Below are 17,311 nucleotides of genomic sequence, written 5' to 3' on the forward strand. Positions count from 1 at the left end.
ATAATAATTTGTTCCATCAATTTTATTTTACTGACTCTTAAGCTAGACTTTTTTTACACTTTAGAAATAATTTTATGATGAATATCTATATAAAATTTTGTGCATTTTTCTGTTTCCTTAAGCTTCCTGTAAGAATTTCTAGGTCAATCACATATTGCTCTTAAATTCAATTCTAGGATAATTTAAACAAGCTTTGGTCTTCTTTAAAGTTCTAAGATAGCCACAAGTAAATTCTATGACTTTATACTCAACCTCCTGGCCCATTTTTCAGTCCGAACTTAATCTACTATATGGCTATCATCCATGGATTACATGTGAATTTTTGTTACCATGAATGCCAACACTAATTACACTGAAGCAAAATCTCTTTCCTCCTCTTGCCTCCCAATTTAGCAACTAATAAGAAAAAAAAATCTTTTTCCCAATTTTAAGGTTTCATCAATAAGGTGTACCAATCTTAGCTTTCCAAGAGGGATATAAAAAAAAACAACTCTACAACATTATACTAAACATACAAATTTCCAAAATACTTAAAATGTAAAAAAGTATTTCTTAGAATTAGGAAAATAGGGGTGTCCTCTTTTTTCTTAATTTCTTTGGACCTCTACCCCTGACTGATCCTACTTATGCCCAAAGCAAAAAACACCACCATCTTGAGGTGAATTAAAGATGGCTACACATTCTTTGCCATTCTTTTTCCTCTTCCAATGAATCTGGGCTGGCCTTGTGACCAACTAGGACCAACAGAATGTGACAGAAGTGATTCTGTGTGAGTTAAAGCAGGAAACGTCTGGTTTTGGATCTCTTGGAATGTTCCTCTTATAAGTCAGCCAAGCAAAAAAAATTCATTTACCCTGGGATCACCACACAGAAAATGGCCACTTGGTGGAGCACTGGGGTGGCTGCTAAGTGAGAAAAGCCTTCTTGGACATTCCATCTAAAGCTAGTCACCAACCAAATGCAGCCAAGTAATGATCCCAGATAATGCTATGTGGAGTGGAAAACTGACTGGTTAAGCCTTTGCCCAAATCCCATCTCAAAGAATTGTGAACAAATAAACTAGCTGTTTTAAGCCATAACGTTCTGGAGCAGACTGTTCCACAGTAATAGATAACAGAATACATTCAAGCACATGCATGCGCTGGTAGGGAGAAAGATGTGGCAGCATTAGTGACGGCGGCTGGTAGTGGGAAGGTGTCCATTTAAATACTACACCTAACATTAAGGTACAGCATCTGAACACACACCTTAATTTAGGGAAGGGAGCACAATTTTCAAGTTAGTGAAAGTTCTATAATGAATAAGAGACAACAGTTTTAAAAAAAAATGCAAAGTTTTAGAAAAACCTAAAGCATGTCCCACTTGAGAAAATATTTCATCTATATTTGGTGAGCTATTAGAGAGGCATAACATTCTCTACAAAGAAAATCTAGTCAATTACAAAAAAGGTACAAAGCATAAAATTAAGACTACTTACTTTGTGAGCAACTCACAGTAACATTACATTTGTGAGAAAAAGGGGACAGTCAACAGAAGTTATATTAACACTGTAAGCTGAGAGAGTGATCTGTCTTTATGCTCTCTGTAGAAATAGATTTCCTAGCAAAGCCTGAAAAAAAGAATCCTTGAAAAAACAAATAAAAATGATAGCCTTATTTACAAAAGGTAAAATATACTGGGATAAAAACACTGCAAATATATGGTCCGTCCAAAGATTAGGATCACTGTCAGAACATCTAGAAGTGGTCAACACAGATAGTCCTTCTGCCCAAGAAGTCTCTGAGTCTGCTAAAGGGATGTGTGCCTCTCAAGTCATCTTATCTCCTATTCTGGGCATTTTGAACAGTTCTAAGTTCAAATCTGTGTTCTATGAAGTTAATATCATAACATTTGTTTCACAAAAAAAAATTCCTACATATTTCTTACTAAAAAACACAAAACAAGGTGCACAATTAATGCGTATATTTAAAATGGTGTTCACACGCAGAAAAATTAATATCAAACAAAATTCAAAGCTATCAAGATTAAGATTTTTCTAAGAAAAAAAGTAATTTATGAAGAATTTTAAAACATTAAGAACCTCTTCACCTCTAAGTCTGTCAACCCATTTTCTCTCAGGACTTTCTTCTTTTCAATGTTATATACTATGGTTATAAACTTAAAAATACGTCTCCTCACACACACACACACACAGAGTCCACTTTATCTACTTCTTGATAAAGAAACTGCTATGAACTAAGAAATGAGGTCTTAGAAAATTACCCTTCTGGGTATCCACAGTTCATGGTTAATACACTGCCACAAACTGGAAAAAACAACTCACGGTGTAAATATTTCTGCTGACTGAAATTTATTAAATATATCAGCCTCATTCAGATTGTCCGTTTCTACTTTAGTAAGTAACAAACAATTCCTGGGGTAGTGCTGGGAGTCTTACACAAGAAAAAGATTACTTTATTTTTAAGATCCTCCCTCCATTTTATTTCAACTCCCCACGAAACTCTAATGTATTTTCTTTTTTTTCTAATGTATTTTCTAAGTGGTCTCTTGCCACAGATCACCTGGAGAGAATAGAAGAAATTAAATTAAGAACCTTGAGTCTAGAGATAAAGGGGTCTGAGTGAAATGAGGTATTAATAAAGGTTAGAATGGGATGCTACATCAGAGGAATGTGTAAGTTTCTAGTGCATACAGGTTGTTTTTAATTTCTATTTAAGTTTTCAAGTTAAGATTTCTGGGTCTTGACTCTGTAAATGATTAAATTAATCTCAGCACTATTAATATTTCAGAAAATAAATATATCTGTATAAAATAGACAACCACTATACCCAAAAGTCAAAACAAAGGGTTCTATAGTTTTTTACATCATTTTCCCACCTCATTCATTTGTTAAAGACAAGGTGCTATCAGACATATATTCATTTAAGGTGACTTATTATTAAAATTAGGTAGAAATAAATAGGCAAACAACCATAAAACTTAAGACATGCCTTGTTATTACACAAAAACATTAACATGCTGTCACTTGCTCTGCTGATTATCACACTAAAGCAATCACATCAGCAGTCTACCTGTAAAAATTTCTTCTTCATTTCATCAAAGATATTTTGTCTGCATCTCCAAAACACATCCTATGGTATATAAGAACAAAATAAATTACAAATCATTTCTTTAAAATAAAGAGATAAGACAGTGAAATGAGAACGATTAACCTAAAGGCATTTTTGCAACAAAATATGTGTGAATTAAAGTATTATTATAACATCTAAGATTTTATGTATAAATTATACTTGTAATTTTAATCTTAAGCCTCAATTATTCTTGAAAGTTACTGAAAGCCTATGTTATGGTGATAAATATAATAGTAACATGGAGAACAACCACATTTTAACAGAGTGGTAGCTTCAGAACTGTGTATAAATCAAATGTTCTAAGTCACATACTTTCCTAGTTTTATTGAGATATAATTAATGCATAACTCTGTAATAGTTTGAAGGTGTACAACATAATGATTTGATAAAAGTATATATTCCAAAATGATAAATTACTACAATAAGTTAACACCTATCATCTGACAATAGTTACAATTTTGTGTTGAGAACTTTTAAGTCCTGTTATCTTAACAATTTTCCACTATACAATACAGTATTGTTAACTACAGTCATCACACTGTATATTACATTCAGAACTTATAAGTAGAAGTCTATACCAGTTATCTATAGGATAACCTATAATCAAGACATAATCTCTTGAAAAATCTCGGTTTAACATTCTACACTTTTTCTGTATAAATTTTGTTTTTCTCCACCTTCTTTAATTAATAAAAGGAAACCAAGGTGCTTTTTATCATGCAGAGGCTTCCCTGGTAGCTCAGTCGGTAAAGAGTCTGCCTGAAGTGCAGGAGACCTGGGTTCGATCCCTGGGTTGGGAAGATCCCCCTGGAGAAAGAAATGGCAAACCACTCCAGCATCCTTGCTTGGAAAATCCCATGGACAGAGGAGCATGGTAGGCTGCAGTCCATGGGATCACAAAGAGTCGGGCATTCACAATAGCTTAGATACTATTCTACATCAATTAAAAATCTTTACAGTTTTCTTTTACAATAGAAATATGTTTCTACTATAACGGTAGTACATATTTTTTGACAAGCAAGTCTAAAATAACTCTTATAGCACTTATTAACAATTTGATATATATCCTATTAGATCCTCTCCATTCTATGAATATTAAAAACTATTAACCAAAAGAATCATTCTGAACACCACCATTTAAATTCTGTTCCTTTCCCCTCAACACTCACTTATCTTTCTGGGCCAAAACACTGAGTTTGAAAACTGCAGTGTTCCATTATACAGTCCAATCAAAATTTATTTAACTATTCTGTTAATGGACATTCAGACACTTTCAAATTTCCACTATAGCTTTGCTTATTTGTACAGTTTTCCCTGAAGAATACTGCCTAAAGAAAGAATTGGTATATCAAAGTTTACATATTCATTTTTATGATTTTTATGAATTTTTATGATTTTTTGATACCTGGCACCAATAGGTTGACTATTTCTTCCACAAATAAGAATTAAACTACAACTATCTGTCAAACACTGTTTTAGGCGCTGAGAAAATAGCGGTGAATAAAAGCCCTTGCCTTCAAGGAGTGGAGTGGACACTGCACAAGGGAATTCAGCAATAAACAAGTCTAAGGCATCAGGTCGGAGAAGGCAATGGCACCCCACTCCAGTACTCTTGCCTGGAAAATCCCATGGACGGAGGAGCCTGGTAGGCTGCGGTCCATGGGGTTGCTAAGAGTCAGACACGACCGAGTGACTTCACTTTCATGCATTGGAGAAGGAAACGGCAACCCACTCCAGTATTCTTGCTTGGAGAATCCCAGGGAAGGTGGAGCCTGATGGGCTGCTGTCTATGGGGTCGCACAGAGTCGGACACGACTAAAGCGACTTAGCAGCATCAGCAAAGCATCAGGTAACCACTAGCCTCAGACTCTTTCCATTTCTGTACACTGTACTGTATGTGTCATGCTCTTCCTTTAGATATCCTTACCTTCTTTTCACAAATTATCATTGTAGTGGCTTTACACTTGATCTTAGCCAAAAGGCCAGGAAGTGATGTGTGGTGGTTTAAACAAGTGTCCACAAATTCTCTGACATGCCTCCCAGCAAGATTAGGAGTCTAATTCCAGTTCCTTTTAATATGGGCTAGCCGGTGTGACTTTCTATGATACATAACATTACTTTCAAGATTGGGTTAGAAAAGGCAATAAAGCTTCTTCCTGGCTTTCCCTCAGATGCTCATCCTTGGAATTTGGCCACTATGCTGTGTAGGAGCCAAGCAGCCATATGAGAAGGTCACGTGTAGAAGTTCTAACCACAATCCAACTGAGATGCCATCTGGCAACTAGCATCAAGCACCATACATGTGAGGAAGCATTCAGATGATTCCAACCCCCAGACTTTCAGATGCCCCTACTGACGCCAAGCAGAGCAGAACAAGCTGTCCCTGTCCAGGTTTGCCCAAGTTGCACATTCATGAGCAAAAGTCATTGAGTGTGTGGATATGCAAAAGATAATCAAAAGAGCCAATTTCTCAAACTCTCTTCTCACCATTCAATTTAAAATTGCAATCCTCTTCACCTCCCTTTCTCGCTTCAGGTTTCTCCACAGCACTTTAGCCACCTGATATATCTGTTTATGTTATTATTTATTGTTAACTCCAAAAAACTTCCACTATGAGCCGAAATAAAATAGCAGATTGGATTTACCTTCTCCACTTTAAACAACTAAAAAGAAGAGATGAAATATATAAAACAATAGTTTAAAAATATTAAGTAACAGATAACACAGGATAGTGATCCCTGTGGAAAGAGAAACAAACACTGTAAGCTACCTTGGCAGAAGAACCCAGCTAGAGTTCAGCAATCTCCCTGAGCTGAAAAGAAGAGGCTAGAAATTCAAGTGGGTCAATTCAGCTAGAATTGACACAGCAGAATATTGAAGAGAGGAAAGATGTGCAAATAGCATGCTCCAGAGGTATGTAATGGCCCTCCCTGAGTATTCAGTTGAGTACTCATCAACATATACATGTGAAGAAACTACCTAGGCAAGGGAAAGAACCAAGGAAAGAATCTCCCACCAGCCAGAGTGAAAAGAAAATCATAATACATAGGCATCAGATAAGAGCAGACAGAAGAGTATTGTCTCAGCAGTAGAACCAAATTAGGCCTTATCTAAAGGTTATTCTGGGGGGCTTCCTTCGTGGCTCAGGGGTAAAGAATCCGCCTGCCAACGCAGGAGACACAGGTTCAACCCCTAGTCCAGGAAGATCCCACATGCTGCAGAGCAACTAAGGCTGCGCGCCACAACTACGGAGCTTGTGTTCTAGATCCTGGGAACCGCAACTACTGAGCCCACGTGTCCTAGAGTCTGTGCTCCACAACAAGAATGGGAAGCCCACAAACTGTGATGAAGAGTAGCCCCTGCTTGCCACAACTAGAGAAAAGCCAGAGCAGCAGCAAAGTACCAGCACAGCCAAAAGTAAATACAAAAATAAAAATAAAATAAAGGCTATTCTGAGTCAATCTTAAAATACTAAAAAGCAAGCCTCAAAAGGCTCAAAACGTTTACAAGTAAATTCACACTGTCAGAGAACAAAGCTCAAGAATATCTATGGAAATAATATACCCAGTACTCATCAACATAAAAATCACAGTGTTTGGCATCCAATTTAAAATTAACAGGCATGCATCAAAGTAGGAAAGGATGACCCATCCCTAATGAAGTAGAAAAATCAACCCAGATATAATACAGATGATATAATTAGTAGGCAAGAATATAAAAAGTTTTAAACTATACTCTGTATTTTAAGAAGGTACAGGGAAGTATGTAAAAGGAAACAAAAGATATATTAAAGATTCAACTCAGGAGGAGACAAGATGGCAGAGAAGAAGGAATTGCACTCTCGTCCTCTCATGGAAACACCAAAACCACAACTAACTGCTGAATGACCATCGACAAAAAAGACTGGAACCTACAAAAAAAAATGATATTCTACACCCAAAGACAAACAAGAAGCCACAGTGAGATGGTAAGAGGGGTGCTTTCACAATATAATTAAATCCCACACCGACCGTGTGATGACCCACAGACTGAAGGATAACTGTATTTCAGAGGTTCTCCTACAGGAGTGAGTTCTGAGCCTCCTGTCAAGCTCCTCGGCCTGGGGGTCTGGCACTGGGCACATTCCCCAGGGCATCTGGCTTTGAAGGCCAGCAGCGCCTGAGTGCAGGAGCTGCGCCGGTCTGGGGGAAACAGAGACGCCACTCTAGGACGGTGCACTCAAGATTTCACGTGCACTAGAATGGGGCAGGGCAGTGACTCCCTGGGAGCCTGCGCCACATGCGCCTGCAGATGTTAAAGGCTCTCTTGGGGAGGTGCGGGTTGACTGTGGCTCACTGTGGGAACAGAGACACTGGTGGCAGAGGCCCCAGGGAATACACATCAGTGTGAACTCTCGTGTAGGTCACCATTTTGGCACCGAGACCTGACCCCGTCCTACAGCCTGCAGTCTATATGCTGAGATCCCTCAAGCCAAACAACCAACAAGGTGGGAACATGGCACCAGTCATCAGCAACAGCTTGCCTAAAGTCTGTCCTGAATGCACAGACACCTCTAAACACACCCCCTAACACACCATGCCCACCAGAGGGACAAGAACAAGCTCCAGGAAGCTGGAGTAGCAATACTCAAATCAGACAAAATGGACCTTAAAATAAAGACTATCATGAGAGAAAAAGAAGGACACGACATAATTATCAAGGGATCAGTCTGAGAAGATGTAACAATCATAAATATCTATGCAACCAGCATAGGAACACCTCAATATATCAGGCAAGCCATAAAAGGAAAAATTGACAGTAACACAATAATAGTGGGGGGCTTTTTATATCAGTGGACAGATCATACAAACAGAAAATCAATATGGAAAAACAGGCTTTAAATGATGAATTAGATCAGATGGACTAATTGATAATTACAGAACATTCCATCTGAAAGCAGCAGAATACACATTCTTCTTAAGTGCACAAGGAACATTCTCCAGGATAGATCATATGCTGGGCCACAAAGCAAATCTTGGTACATTTAAGAAGACTGACATCATATGAAGCATCTTCTCAGACCACAACACTAATGATCAGAAATCAACTAAAAGAAAAAACCGCAGAAAAAACAGACACATGGAGGCTAAACAACATGTTACTAAGCAACTAATGGGTCACTGAAGAAATCAAAAAGGAAATAAAAAATACTTAGAGACAAATGAAAATGAAAACACAATGATCCAAAAACTCTGGAACACAGCAAATGCAGTTTTAAGAGGGATATTCATAGCAATACAATCCTACAGCAGGAAACAAGAAAAATCTCAAATCAACAACCTAATCTTATCCAAAGCAACTAGAGAAAGAACAAACAAAATCAAACACTAGTAGAAGGAAAGAAATCATAAAGATGAGAGCAAAAGTAAAAGAATTAGAGACAAAGAAAACAACAGAAAAGAGTAATGAAATCAAAACTTGGTTCTCTGAAAAGAGAAATGAAACTGATAAACCTTTAGCCAGATTCATTAAGAAAAAAATGGAGAGGGGTCAAATCAATAAAGTTAGAAATGAAAAAGGAGAAGTTACAGCTTACACCACAGAAATACAAAGGACAAGCAACTGTAAGCCTATACAACATTTTTGAAATGATCAAATATAGAAATGGAAAACAGATCAGTGATTGCCAGGAATTAAAGGGGCTGGGACTGGGAGAGGAGTGAGTGTAGTTGTAAAAGGGCATCGTGAGAGACCCTTGTGGAGATGAAAATGTGCTGCATCTTGACTGTATCAATGCCAATATCTTGAGTGTTATATTGTACTAGAGTTTACTTGGTATTACCATTAGAGGGAACTGGGTAAAGAGTACACCATGTCTCCTTTTTATTTCTCAGAACTACAGGTGAATCTACAATTAACTCTAAATTGAAAGCTTAATTTAAAGATAATACACCTGCCTATTCTACTACTCTTCTACCTCTCTTTTCCTAGATACTAAAAGAGGATGGCCTGTTTTATACCTTGGAGTGTAACAAGGGTGTTACTCCTGAGAACGTGTAGCCACAGACTGGCCCTTAGGCTGGTTACAATCCCAATTCACACTATCTGGGCAGTAAAAAAAAAAAAAAACAACTTTGAAAATGGTTCTAGAATAGTAGTACTCCGAGGTAAATGGCAGAAACAGTAACAGTTTTCTTCTGGAAGAAGCTATCTGTATTCCAGAGCTCAAACAATTTCCATAAAAATTATTCCTGGGACTTCCCTATTGACCCAGTGGCTAAGACTCTGTGCTCACAATGCAGCGGGACTGGGTTTGATTCGTGGTCAGAGAACTAGATCCCACATGCCACAACCAAAGACCCCACTTGATGCGACAAGGACCAAAGATCCTGTGTGCCACGCTTAACACCCAGCACAGCCAAATAAATTAAAGAAAGAAATTTCTTAAATATTCTCATAATCACAAGACAAATGAACAGCTCCAAAAAAATTTTAAACCGCTAAATATATAATGAAAAAGGAATCATGAGGGTCAGCAAGGAATAAAACACAGCAATAACGTATGAAAAAATGTTCAATATTGAAACTATCAGCAACAGGGGCTTCCCTGGTGGCTCAGTGGTAAAGAATCCACCTGCCAATGCAGGAGACAGGGGTTCTATCCCTGGTCTGGGAGGATCCCACATGCCACAGAGTGACTAAGCCCGAGTGCCACAACTACTGAGCCTGTGCTCTAGAGTCCAGGAGTCACAACCACTGAGCCCACATGACGCCACTACTGAAGCCCGTGCACCCTAGAGCCCAAGAGAAACTACTGCAATGAGAAGCCCACACACCGCAACCAGAGAGTAACCCTTGCTCACCACAACCAGAGAAAAGCCCGTGTGGCAACGAAGACCCGGCATAGCCAAAAAATAAAATAAAAAGAAAGTTCGAAACTTCATAATTTCAACATTATAAAACATTATAAAAAGAAACACATATAACATGTTTCAAGAAATAACAAAGACCTTTGAGTTCATGAGTAGACGTTGGCAATTAGCAGACTTTTCTTAAAATTTATTTTTAACTGGAGGATAATTATTTTATAATGTTGTGTTCATTTCTGCCATACAACAAAGTAAATCAGTCATAAGTATACATATGTCCCCTCCCTCTGGAACCTCCCTCCCATGCCCCACCCCATCCCACCCCTCTAGATGTCACAGAGTACTGGGTTGAGCTCCCTGCGTTACATAGCTAACTTCCCATTCGCTCTCTATTTTACATGTGGTAATGTGTATGTTTCAATGCTACTCTCTCAATCTGTCCTGCCTTCTCCTTTCCCTGCTATGTCCTAAGTCTGTTCTCTATGTCTGCATCTCTATTCCTGACCTGCAAATAGGTTCACCATTTTTCTAGACTCCATAGATACGTGTTAATATATGATATTTGCTTTTCTCTTTCTGATTTACTTCACTCTGTATAAAAAGACTCCAGATTTATCCACCTCATGAGAACGGACTCAAATTTGTTCCTCTTTACAGCTCTTTATAAATGGAGCAATACTCCATCTTTATACATATACCACAACTTCCTTTATTCCTCTACTGGGCATATACCCAGAGAAAACCATAATTGAAAAAGACACATGTACCCTGAGGTTCACTGCAGCACTATTTACAATAGCCAGGACATGGAAGCAATGTAGATCTCCACCAACAGATGAATGGATAATTAGCAGACTTATAAAAGCACCAAACAGAATTTCTAGAAAAAAGATCTGTCACAGCAAGACTGCAAACAAAAGATCTAATATTTGTATAATCCAAGTCCTGTAAGCAAAGAAGAAAGAGGGTGAGCCTAAAAAAGCATTCGGAGAAGTAATGGCTGAAATCATCCCAAATTTGCAAAAGACAGGGAGTTCCCTGTGGTCCAACAGTTAGGATTCTGGATCTTTCATTTTCTGAGCCTGGATTCAGTCCCTGGTTGGGAGAAGGAACTCAGCCCATGGATTGCACAGTATGGCCAAAAAAAAAAAAAAATGCAAAATGCAAAAGACATAAAACTACACAATCAAGAAGCTGAGTGAATCCCAAAGAGGATAAACCCAAAGAAAATGACAGAAAGACACATCTTAATCAAGCTCCTTGAAAACTGAAGACAAAGAGGAAGATTTTGAAAGTAGTGAGAGAGAAACACCATCTATGAGGCCAAAACAATCAAATGTAGCATGTTTCTCACCAGAAATTACAGAGACACAATATTTTCTAAGTGCTGAAAGAAAAGGACTGCCAGTTTAGAATTCTGTTTCCAGCAAAAATACCCTTCAGGAATAACAGGAAAACCAAAACATTTCAGATGAAGGAAAACTAAGGGATATGTTGTTGAGAGATCTACCCTAGAAGAACTGCTAAAGGAAGTTCTCTGAACAGAAATGATTAGAATATTAAGAACTCATTTTGTATTTAAAATAAAATATGAATACCATATTCTATGATAACATATGTGCTACTTTATATAAGTAATTAGAGTATTACCTTGATTACATGCTTACATGCTCAGTTGCTTCAGTCATGTCTGACTCTGTGCAACCCTAAGGAGCCTGCCAGGCTCCTCTGTCTGTGGGATTCTCCAGGCAAGATACTGGAGTAGGTTGCCATGCCCATGCCCGCCTCCAAGGGCTGTTCCTGACCCAGGGATCAAACCTGAGTCTCTATGTCTCCTGCACTGGCAGGTGATTTCTTTACCACTAGTGCAGCCAACACACAGGCGAAACTCTAAACTACACTAATGATTTAAAACTGACTCAATGTGGTGGTTCGGAGAAGGCAATGGCACCCCACTCCAGTACTCTCGCCTGGAAAATCCCATGGACGGAGGAGCCTGGTGGGCTGCCGTCTATGGGGTTGCACAGAGACAGACACGACTGACGCGACTCAGCAGCAGCAGCAGCAGCAATGTGGTGGTTGGCTTGTTTCCATAAAAAGCTAGACATCATGAATGTCAAGTCTCCTGTCATCCCACTGCCTGTGCTGCAAAATCAAATTTAACTTACATCATTTCGGTTCACAAGAAGTTTTTCAAAAATGTGACCTTCTATGAGTGCTAAAACTGCCTACTGATCTGGTAATTTCACTTCTGCATATATAACCAAAAGAACTGAAAGCAAGGACTCAGATATTTGCACACCCATGTTCATAGCAGCATTATTCACTAAGGCCAAAAGGCAGAAGCAACCCAAGAGTCCCGTCGGTGGATGAGCGGAAACAAATCCAATATATACAAACAGAGGAATAATACTAAGCTTTAAAAAATGTATGACATATCCTACAAAATGGACAAACCATGAGGAAATTATGCTAACAGGAATAACTCTGTCATAAAAGGACAAATATAGTATGTTTCCACTTACATGAAATACCTAGAATGGTCAAATTCATTGAGAGAGAAAGCAGAAAGGTGGTTGGCAGAGACTGAGAAGGGGAAGCAGGTAGGGGAATGGAAGTTATTGTTAAATGAGCACAGTTTTGCAAGATGACAAGATTTCTGTGGATGGATGATGGTAAGTAGCAAATGACGTTAATGTACTTAATATCCCTGAATTGTACACTTAAAAATGTGATGGGAAATTTTATGTTATATATATTTTACCACAACTTTTTAAAATATAAAAATTAAAAGAGAACTTATGACTAAAATTTGTGGAAGCAGCAAAAACTGTCTGCAAATTGGGTTTCCAATGATTCTGTATTACAGACACATAATATGCATGAAATATATTATGGATATATGTAAATATATATATGAACACAAAATTAATTCCTATTTTTTTCTTTTAAACAAAAAAAATTATTTTTGCCTATTGATTAAGGATTTACAAATAATTTGAGTGTATATATACATACATGTAGGGCTTCCCTGGTGGCTCAGTGGTAAATCCTCCTGCAATGCAGGAGATGTGGGTTTGATCCCTAGATGGGAGATCTTCTAGAGAATGAAATGACAACTAATTCCAGACAGAGGAGCCTGGCAGGCTACACTCCATAGGATCACAAAAGAGATGGACATGACTTGGTGACTAACAAAGATATTTAGGTTGGTGAAAAAGTAACTGTGGTTTTGGACCGTCAATTTAAATTATAACTAGGTTCAAACACATCTTCATTAATCGAAATAGGAATCATTACAATCAACAAATTTTGCTATCAAGAAATAAGTTTGTTTATTCCTGTAGCATTAAAAACCTGTGCTTTGGGATTTGACAAACTCTTAGAAAGCATTTTCTGCCTCTTGCTGGTTGTGGAAGCATTTTCCCTGCAAAAAGTTGTCAAGATACTTGAAAAAATGGCAGTTGGTTGGTGAGAGGTCAGGTGAATCCAGCGGATGAGGCAAAACCTCACAGCCCAGTCCGCTCAACGCTTGAAGCACTGGTTGTGTGGCACGCAGTCAGGATTGGGCCCATCCTGTTGGCAAATGCCAGCTGCAGGCGCTGGCAGCTTTTGGTGCATCTCAGAGATTTGCTGACCATACTTCTTGGACGTAATGGTTTCACCAGGATTCAGAAAACTGTCATAGATCAGATGGGCAGCAGACCACCAAACAGGGACCATGACCCTTTTTTTGGTGCAAGTTTGGCTTTGGGAAGTGCTCTGGAGCTTCTCAGTCCAAACACTGAGCTGGTCACCACTGGCTGTTGTATAAAATCCACTTTTTGTTGCACTTCACAATCCAATCAAGAAAATGTTCATTGCTGTTGCACAGAATAAGGTGACAACTTAAACAGCGATTTTTTAAATTTTCTGTCAGCTCATGAGGTCAGCTCACTTATCAAGTTTTTTCACCTTTCCAATTTGCTTCAAATACCTAACGAACATGCTGAGTTCTTCAGCAACTTCTCATGTATATACAGGTATTCTGAAATTTTTAATAGCTATCATTTAAATATACCACATTTCCTATTCTAAGTCCTTCAGGGAATTCTCTAAACAAAATATATTCATTCAGGAAAATAACTTCATAATACATTATAGCTGATGCTTTTGGAAGCACAGCGTGCTCTTAAAACTTCTAAGTAAATTTTTAAAAGTTTAATTGATTTTATAAACTCCGAAAAGTTTCCGAACTGATTAAAAAAAATTTCTTTACTGCAAAGACTTTTGACTATTTAAAAGGAAGTTTGATAATATATTTAATTTGACAGTTAAGAAGCAATCAATCAGATGATTCATCACACACAACATGGAACTATAATACATATTTAAAGATGGATGGACCTTTGGACATCAGATCAAGCTCTTTACTTTATAGATGTACAAGAAATTCAGAAACCTTAAGTGACATGCCTAAGGTCCCATACGAACACAGATCTCTTAAGAAATACAAATTTTCTGATGACTTCATAATGTTGAAATATTTGTCATTAAAATTATAATAATAGTATTTTTCCTCTCACTTTTATCCTAAACTATTCCCACTTTTGCCATACTCATTTAATTGCTGTTACACTACTGTTAACTGGTAACCCACTAATGTTTAGGTGTCTAAACTTAGAAACTAAACAAACTACTCTCTGGAGGATGCACAGTGTGTCCTTTACTATTCCTGTTATCTTTATTTTTGATTACAGCTACGTTTTCTTCTGTGAGTAGGCTGTTTTGATAAGCAGTGACTCAGCTTGTGATACAACTGACTTGTTTACAAGTCTTGAAATGCTCCACTGCATTATTACTAAATCAAAGCAGCTTGTTTATATTATCTGTAATCATGCCTTTTATTTAGAAGCATGGATAATAAATTTTATAATACTCTGAACATGAAATTGTCAACCAAAAAAAAAAGTTATTTAATACTATTTAAAGACTTTATTTCCTATTGGACTAGTCTACAGTGCAGAGTAATGTGGTGCAGATGCTAGTCTAGAACCCTTAAGTCAAGGTGGCTACTTTCCTTTCACTGTGTAATCCTATGCAAGTCACTTATTCTGACTTGCAGGGTCCACAAAGAGTTTTACCAAAAATCAAAAGACAGAATATGTTGAAAATGCTCTATAATTATAATAATAAAATATATCATAAAATCATACAAAATATATTATCCTAGAACTATCAGTTACCATCCTTATAACAGACTTACTATATAATTCTCAACAACAAAAATACTTATGATTTATATTATTTACAATTTCAGAAGATCTTTTTTGAGTAATAGAAATTTCATCAGACAGGGAAAATCTCCAAAGATCTTTTGTTTTCTGATCGCACAGCCTTCTTATAAAGTTTAAAAACCTACTACTGAAAAAGCAGAAAAAAAACCCTACTACTGAAAAGTTTATGTTGATTTATAATTTAGAGACAAATCCCTCATTCCCTTCTCCAGTGGATCTTCCCAACCCAGGGATTGAACCTGGGTCTCCTGCATTGCAAGTAGATTTCTCTGTTTGTGCCAGCAGGGAAGTCCATAATTTAGAGACAAATCCCTCGTTTCAGAGATGAAGAAAAAAGAAGAAAAAAAGACCCAGAAAGGATAAGCAATTAATAAGGCAAAGTCAAACCAATGAATTCTCTGATTTCCAAACTGTTATCCTCTCTACCAATCAGCTAACATATGAACCTCTTTAAGGAGTCTATCAAAATTACAGTCATACTTTTAATACAATGACTAGTTTTCTCTATGTAAATTACCAACTCTCTTAAGAATAAGTACTCTAAAAAGAGTAAAAACTCCTCTCTCTCCTAGCAGTACTAGCAAAACTTTAAATATGTAATATTGAATTAAAACATGAATTTTTAAAAAAATCAGAATTAGTAAAAAACCTCAAGCACAAGAAAAGATACTCTACATCATTAGTCATTATAGAAATGCAAATTCCAACCAGAGAGATATCACTACACACTAACTAGAATGGTTAAAAAATTAAACTGAAAAATACTGACACTGCCAAGTACCAACCTGGAGGCAGAGCAATTAGAACGTGCATACATTGCTGAATGGAATGCAAAATGGCACAGCCATTTCAGAAAAGAATCTGGGAGTTTCTTATGAAGTTAAACATACACTTACCATAGAAGACATTTGTCTACCAAAAGAAAAGCTGTACACAAATATTTGTAGCAGCTTATTCAGAATCACCCCAAACTGGAAATAACCCAAATGTCCATCAGTTAATAAATGGATAAACAATTGTGGCACTGGACAATGAAAAGGAAGCCTGCTGACACAAGCGATTAACATAGATAAACCTCATAGCTTTATGCTAGGAAGAAGTCAGACCCCAAATGCTACATACTACTTGAATTCCAGTCACATAAGGAAAGGTAAAACACGAGGGCACGAGACACATCAGCGGCTGCAAGGCCTGGAGGTGGCAGGCACATGGGCTGATTGCAAGAGGCACGAGAAAACTTTTTTTAAGGTGATGGAGATGTTTCATATCTTGATTGTAATGGTGATTATACAACTGTGTAAGCTTGTCAAAATTCATAAAACTGTATATCCTTTTAAAGGGGCAAATTTTACTGTACATAAATTATACATCAATAAACCTGACTTTTTAAAAAATGTCTCATTCTAGCTCTTCCACTACCTGAGACATTAAGTTATGGACCTTTTATAACCTTCATGTTTCCTTCCCTAAAAATGAAGGATCTGTAATACCTAACTACTACCTCCCTTCCAGTGTTAAATCCTATTCTGAGTTGTAGAAGAATTTTCTGCATCAATGTCTATTTTTCTTAGAATTCTTATCACATTTGGGTTATGCTAATGGTAAATAATGTAATAGTAAACAAATATTTCAAGATGTGAATTTAGAATGTCAAAATTAAAGCAAAGCTATTTCTTAAGAGATTTCACTGTTATGTATCTAATTTTTCACCTATTTCCTTTCATTATCACAAAGTGCTATGAACAAAGTAATAAATTACACAACTTTGTGTAAACTTAAAGGCACAAAATTAAAATACCTAAACATCTAAAAGGGCAGACATTTTTAGCTATAAAATAGAAGAAATGTACATGAATTCACAGAGTTTTTGTATATTTACAAAAGCCATACATATCTTTTATCAGATAAGTTATACAAAAATTCTACTTTCTAATGCAACCTGGAATTGGGTTGTAATCAAGAGCTCCTTCTGGTAAAATTTTATTTGGAGGATTGGGGAAACCCTTCGGAAGATTTAATTAATTCCCTAATTAAAAACATTTCTTGTTAGTGTTTT

General features: G+C 37.1%; 1 protein-coding gene across 3 annotated transcripts in view; it reads right to left on the minus strand.

Moving 5' to 3' along the window:
* USP47 (ubiquitin specific peptidase 47) overlaps positions 1-17,311 on the minus strand; it is a 104,498-nt gene that overhangs the window by 70,862 nt on the left and 16,325 nt on the right. For 2 of the 3 annotated variants that reach the window (XM_070803673.1, XM_019974846.2), the window contains exon 2: positions 3,072-3,131. The exons of the other annotated variant lie outside the window; for it this stretch is intronic. In XM_070803673.1, coding sequence (XP_070659774.1) covers positions 3,072-3,131 — 60 coding nt within the window. The remainder of the gene's footprint in view (positions 1-3,071; positions 3,132-17,311) is intronic. 3 annotated transcript variants of the gene reach the window in all.

The sequence above is a fragment of the Bos indicus genome, chromosome 15, assembly GCF_029378745.1.
Source record: "Bos indicus isolate NIAB-ARS_2022 breed Sahiwal x Tharparkar chromosome 15, NIAB-ARS_B.indTharparkar_mat_pri_1.0, whole genome shotgun sequence".
Taxonomy (NCBI): Eukaryota; Metazoa; Chordata; class Mammalia; order Artiodactyla; family Bovidae; genus Bos; species Bos indicus.